General features: G+C 45.5%; 1 protein-coding gene across 1 annotated transcript; it reads left to right on the plus strand.

Moving 5' to 3' along the window:
- Positions 1-1,604: 1,604 nt before the first annotated feature.
- Positions 1,605-6,263, plus strand: LOC113578479 (zona pellucida-like domain-containing protein 1). The gene is made up of 10 exons (XM_027011749.2): positions 1,605-1,710; positions 1,823-2,043; positions 2,429-2,610; positions 2,926-2,998; positions 3,228-3,325; positions 3,648-3,728; positions 4,529-4,700; positions 5,312-5,408; positions 5,523-5,552; positions 6,103-6,263. Exons 1-10 carry the CDS (start codon positions 1,605-1,607, stop codon positions 6,261-6,263), a joined length of 1,221 nt encoding a protein of 406 aa, XP_026867550.2.
- The last annotated feature ends 836 nt before the right edge of the window (positions 6,264-7,099 follow it).

Genomic DNA, 7,099 nt, shown 5'->3' on the forward strand with positions numbered 1-7,099 from the left:
AAGAGCGAGATTTATTAAGGGCAAATCCAGAGTCATAGTCAGAGTAGTCCAGGGTCATATTACCAACGTAGAGATCAAGGGGATACATGATAATCAAGACAAGGGCTAGGATAAATGAAAGCTAGGAAACACAAAGCAAAAGCACATGAAGGCAAACAAGGGAGGCAGACCATGACAAAGACGAGAAAACTCAGGGCTAAGAAACATGAAAACTAGGACACATGGAGAACAAACTTACGGGGATACAGAGACAGGCTTTCAAAAACATTCAGACAATGAACCTAACACACACATTCAAATAAACAATGAACAGACAAGGCCAAGGCCACAAGACAAGGTTTAAATACATGAACTAAACAAGGGACAGTTGTGGAAAATCAACCGAGGGGCGGAGAAAACGAAACTATGGCATGGAATTAAAATACGCAAGACAGGGAAAACACGAGACACGGAAGCTGGGAGGGACTAATCGTGACATAATGGTCCTATAATGTTATATCTGTGTAGCTTTCACTTGGTTTAATTTGCCTGCTTATTTTTGAGTATACTTTCTAAATCATTTACCATGACAAGTGCTGTGCGAACCCTGCACAGGTGCAAGAACACACAGTCACTGGCCCAGAAGGTCATCACACAGGTGGCATTAGTACAGTAGGGGAATGCTTTATGGTTCCAGTTCACGTGTATTTAGGTGAAAGGGAATATTTGACCCCTGTGAAGAGCGAATAAGGACTGTAGCCCACATATATCATTGCAGTCGTATGTAGGCAGAGATTTGACATAACCCAGACGGCAAAATGATTCCAGCCCAGGTCTGGCCCACATGCCGCCCAGATGGGCGCCACATCCTGTCCCAGTTGCCAGATGAGGCCCACGTCAGCCGAAAGTGAAACGCACAACAGATCAGCTTTGTAATGCATGGTTTGTTTTCGCATATTTGGGCCACTGAAAGGCGCTGGCTATATAAATATAACTTCATTCATTCATTCATCAGCAATGTGCATGTGAATACAGCTGCTCCGTGGGTTTCTGTGTTAGCCGTGTTGTAGAGCTGGAGCCACAAGCCCCCGGCATCAACAGCAATCGCACACCCTTCTCAGTGTTCCCCAGCCGGGAGGCATGGAAAATAGCCCCTTCAGTCCCTTCAGTGGCCGATGAAAACATGATTCCCCGCCTCGACCCCCTACCGAGCGCGGACATTAGCAGCTGATGACAGGAGCGGATCGGAGCGTAAAGAGATGAGTGGGAAATCGCCAGGGCTGCTCAGGTTTCCCGTCTGTGAAAAGATTTGTTCAGGGCGCACTGATTTAATGCATTTTCCCATGGGGTGCCGAACAGCTGGTATTGTTAAACTGTTCTGATAACGATGGAGACGCGGGACTGGCCGCGGGACTGGCCGCGGGACCTGTGATGCACTGATTCGCTCACATGCTGCAAGGCAGAGCACATGGGGCTCTGCTGACTCCCCTGTTTCAGCTGACCTGGGTAAGACACGTGAGCTGCATCTTCCACTTTCCACCTGGTGAAACGATGTTCTGGACGGTCTTAACCATCGTGCTCAGTGGGTCAAGTGCCGTCTTTTCTCCTTCTTTCCAGGTGCTGAAATGGAGCTAATATGTATTCTTTTCCTTTTAATAAATGGGATGTCGTTGGCTGTTACACAGTTCAATGGTTATAACTGTGATCCTGCTGTCCACAGCAGATTTCCAGGTGAGGTAATTGCAAGAGCCAAAACTGGCATGTAACTATACTCAGTCCATTTCTCTTTCTACACTATGTGCTTTTGGGGGGGGGCATCCTCTGTTTCCATTTTTCCCCGAAGGTGACCGGGACATCAGTGTGTACTGCGGCGTGCAAACCATCACACTGAAGATCAACTTCTGCCCCGTGCTCTACTCTGGCTACGCTGACAGTGACCTGGCCTTGAACGGTCGCCATGCCGATGTCCACTGCCGAGGCTTCATCAACAACAGCACATTTCCCACGCTGCTGCTTTTCAGTGTCAGCCTGAGTACGCTCGAGGCTTGTGGTAACACACTGGTGGTGAGACACACAACACTGCTGGACGGTACACTGCAGGGTACACCACCCAGCCCAGCAAAAGGACAGAGAATAGTGTTCGAGCAAGTTCCATAGGGTTCCATTAATAGGATAAAAAATAGGGTTCTTTTGGTTTCTTCAGCAGTTGCAAGGCAGTTGTGTGCCCTGAACAAATGTTGTTATTGGTGACATTTGTTTTAATGTGCTAAGAAATTATTTAGCCACTGCTGCTCTTTGGAAGTGAGAAGGATGCATGAATATCTATACTTCAAGAAACGCACGATTTCTGGAAACTCAGTTGCTACCCCAGACTGTATGAGATGATGAAATAACTCTGTTAGCCCATGTTACATTGCATTTGTACATTTAAAGCTGCATTTCTCTACAGGTTTCTGCCATTCAGGGCAACAATGCCTATGGAAATGTGTCCCTGGTCCAGATAGGGAGTATATCAGGCTACATCGACACCCCTGACCCCCCAACTATCATTAGCTACCTGCCTGGCCTCCTGTATAAGTTCAGCTGCAGTTACCCTCTGGAGTACCTGGTGAACAACTCCCAACTGGCATCGTAAGTTCACTCCTCAGTAGTGCACTGCAAAAAAAAAGAGGGTTTTAACTTCAAATGTGAAGTAGTCAAACACAGATTTATAGCGTTTTTTAAGAGTGTGGACTAGAAATTTGTATTCAACATATTACTTGCTCTGTGTGCATTTTTTATGACTGAAAAAGATAAAACTGCTCACTTGTTATTTTAGTCAAACATTTCAAATGTTAAGACCACAGTATTTATGGGGAAGGTTTTTACTGCTATGAGATGACCTCAGACCACATCGTCTTAAAACATTGATGTGCTGTCAATATTATGTATTTTGTGCTTTTCAAGATCATCGGTTGCTATATCAGTCAAAGACAACAACGGCACCTTTGTGAGCACCTTGAGTTTGATTCTTTACAATGTGAGTTTGCATTTGAGTTGTTCACTTGGCACTCAAAACAGTGTCTCTAGCATACAAAGCAGTCTGTGTGGGCATTTTGTGTCATACATTTGTGCAAGATAGTCTGACAGAAATAAAAATATCTAAGGACAATTTGGTTAAAATGGTGTATTACACACATAATATAGCAGTTGTGTGTTGATCTCAGAGGTTAATGTTTTTTTGTGCATGAACTCTGTTTGAATGACAGGATTCATCCTTCAATCAGCAGCTGTCTGTCCCAATGGCTGGACTGCCTCTGAAGACCAGGGTATTTGCTGCAGTCAGGGCTACCAATCTGGACAGGAGGTACTGCCAATTACAGATCTCCATCTTTTAAGATGAGCTTTACCAAGGCCTATAGTCATGAACGACCAGTAACAAGCCGTGGTTTCAACTTTCCATCATAAGAGCCTCTTTAAGACTGGAACTTGTCATTGTGTACAAATGCAATTACCACGATTATCCTGTCCATGATAGTGGTGGAAGGGTAATAAAACATGAGGTGAATACTAGAGACTCTTTGTCACCAGAGCTATTTAGAATCTCCCAGGACTTTTTCCTATTCTACATTAAAAATGTTTGAGCTCAGAGATGTGATTGCCATCAGTAACACAAGTTCTCTTCATAGGTGGAATGTCCTGATGGATTACTGCTACTCCACGCCTTCTGGGAATCCCAACGACGCAACACGCTATGACCTTTTCTTCAGGTAATTTCACCTTCTCCAGCATGATGTATGAAAATGGTGCACATTAACCAGCAGAGAACTCATTACCTGTGTACTGGACCACTCACCATACAAACCTGTCACAATGGCCTTTCACAGAACATTTATGTGTGTGTGTGCGTGCGTGTGTGTGTGTGTGTGTGTGTGTGTGTGTGTGTGTGTGTGTGTGTGTGCACATGTGCGTGTATGTGTGTGTGCACATGTGCGTGTATGTGTGTGTGCTTGTGTGCATGTGTGTGTGCGTGTGTGTGTGCATGCGCGTGTGTGCGTGTGTGTGTGCGCACGTGCATGCGTGTGCATGCGTGTGTGTGTGTGTCCGTATGTGTGTGTGTGCATGTGCATGCGTGTGTGTGTGTGCATGTGTGTGTGTGTGTGCGTGTGTGTGTGTGCATGTGTGTGTGTGTGCATGTGCGCGTGTGTGTGCATGTGCGCGTGTGTGTGTGTGTGTACACGTGTGTGTGTACACGTGTGTATGTGTGCATGTGCGTGCATGCGTGTGCGTGCATGCATGTGTGTGTGCGTGTGTGTGTGCATGCGTGTGGGTGCGTGCATGTGCATGCATGCGTGTGTGTGTGTGTGTGCGTGCGCGCGTGTGTGTGTGTGTGTGTGTTATGTGTGTGCGCGTGCGTGCGTGTGTGTGCATGTGTGCGTGCATGTGTGTGCGTGCGTGTGTGTGCATGTGTGTGCGTGTGTGTATGTGTGTGTGTGTGTAATGTGAGATCACTCCTTAACTGATCATGGCTTTTATTTTCATAGTTACACTTTTGTTGAACTTAATGCAGATGCCAAAAAGACCCCCAGACCACTGTTTTCGAGAATGGGAAGAGTCAGTTGGGCCGTTTTGCATTCGAGGTCTTTCGCTTCGTAAAGCACAAAAACCAGAAGATGTCCACTGTGTTCCTGCACTGCGTCACCAAGCTGTGTCGGGAAGATGACTGTGTCATGCTAATGCCGGTAAGGGTCCCGTTTATCCCTAAAAACGCAGAAATATACGCACACGTGTTGCTGTGTGAGTGTCACACACAAGCATTCTAGCAGGCTCAAGCCTCGACACTGCAACACTGCAGTGACAGTGACAGATTGATGGAAGTAATAACCAGGGAGACACTGCACACTTCTTTGAGGGAATTTCAGTCTGGAAGTGATGGTCCAAGGATGAAAGTTCATCCAGTTCTGGCCCTTCAGGAGAAAGGCACTAATTGATTATGGTTATCAGTTAGCTACTGCACAGAAAATACAATTGTTTCCTCTTGCGAATGGCAGAAAATAGTGAGAAATAATCATTTTTAAATGTAGTGTAATACAGCGATACCACTGTCCTTCAACACTACTGTCCTTCAACACTACTGTCCTGCAACACCACTGTCCTTCAACACTACTGTCCTTCAACACCACTGTCCTGCAACACTACTGTCCTTCAACACTACCGTCCTTCAACACCACTGTCCTTCAACACTACTGTCCTTCAACACCACTGTCCTGCAACACTACTCTGCTTCAACAGTACTGCTCTTCTATACCACTGTCCCACAACACTACTGTTCTTCAACACTACTGTTCTTCAGATCTGCGGGAAGAGAAGGAAGAGGGAAGAAAGTGTCTCTCCTGGTCCCTCTCCCGGAGACGCTGTCATAACTGCAGGACCTATTATCACCCGGGGCGGTAGGAGCCCACATATCTCATATATCATGCAGACTTCTGGCCTGAAACCACATAGACCCCTAAAACCTTCTACCTTACTACAATGAACCCCTGGATTTTCTTCTCTCTTTGCAGATGAAACTCCGACCAACAACTCACAGCTTGGTAAGGGCTTGGCGTATCTTTTCTGCGGAAGAGTATTTTGTCCCAAGCTGAAAACCTTGAGCAAAGTACTGTGTGTAGTAAATATCCACTGTGCTAATGCTGGAGAATGCATATATACCGTCAGCTGCGCTAATGGCGTACCTTGCCTTGTCTGTTTTTGCTGGGCGCTGGCAGCTATGTACAAGGCTTTGTTGTGCTTTATTGTGGGAACCTCAGCCTTACTTGATGCATGCTGTGGGTAAGAGGATAATGGAGCAGTCATTTCTTTCACCTTTTCTGATAGCACACCCTCCCCTTTTCTCCCACTCTGAATTCAGTTTATTGGCATGACAATTTACAGCGTTGACAAAGCGTCGTCAAAATGACAAAGTATCCATGTATCAGTTACAATCAAATGTGCACTATATGCAGTACCTACAATTATCAAGAAAAATGGAGACAATAAGTTAAAGTACAAGAAACTGAATAATACATTTATAGCTGAATTCACACATATTCTCTCCTTTTTTCCTTTTCTCTGTCCCTCTCCCACACCTGGCAGCTCTCGCAGGTGGGAGCTCTTTCCAGCTGGACACGGTGGGCAGCGCACTGGTGTCAGGGTTGGTGCTGCTGGGATTCATCAGCCTGGGCTTCTTCCTCCTGTCTGTCCGGCTGCTGCGGAGGGCCAGCCCCGCCACCCTGACCGCAACCTGCAACCCCAGCTTCAAATGACCATCTCCCTCCTTTTCCCACCTGCGTTCCCTTCGTGGAGCTCAGACACCACCGAACTCTTCCAGTGAACTCACGTGAGCTGCGCTTTGAACTCAAATTTGGTATTGCTTCAAGTGTCCCCCCTCTGTCTAGTCTTTTCCTTTTAAAATCCCAGCATGTTATATTGAGATGTTTTTCAGGGTCTCTGATCTGTTAAATAAATTGGCGGAGTTGCTTGAGTTCTTTCTTTTCAAATTAATTGTATGATTTTGTTTGTGTATGTCCAAACTGGAAGTGTATGCCTGTGCTAGTGTAATAATATATGTATCATGCAAATGATATTGTGGTCTAATGCAAAATGTATTTTAGGTACAAACTATTGCCATTGTTAAATGGTATTATTTACTGATTGTTATTTTTTTGTATGAGATCTGCATTGACCTATCATAAGCATATCTCCTATAAACACATCAGATTTAATTATTTTTGTTTCTTCTAATGATCTTCCCGAATCAGATTAACACTGAACTTTCCGCATATAAAAACTTTGAATGCATTTCAGTGGGTGGGGGGTGGACCCCTCTGATCCCTGGAGATGTCGATGGAGACAGAAACGCCCAAGCAGATGCACGTGCTTGTGTCCCACTGTATCGCTCGAGATCGTGTAGAACCGCGGCTTTAATGAGGCTTTACACCCATTCAAACCCCGACAACTGTTCAGAAAAAAACATCACTGTGGGTTTTTTTTTTTAATGAAAGTTATTATTGCATTAAAGTTGTTTAGAAAACAAACCCTTTCCCCCGCTTGTTCTTATTGCACAACCCGAAGAACGGCACGTCGACCTCACGTGCGCTTC

This window comes from Electrophorus electricus, chromosome 15 (genome assembly GCF_013358815.1).
Source record: "Electrophorus electricus isolate fEleEle1 chromosome 15, fEleEle1.pri, whole genome shotgun sequence".
Classification (NCBI taxonomy): domain Eukaryota; kingdom Metazoa; phylum Chordata; class Actinopteri; order Gymnotiformes; family Gymnotidae; genus Electrophorus; species Electrophorus electricus.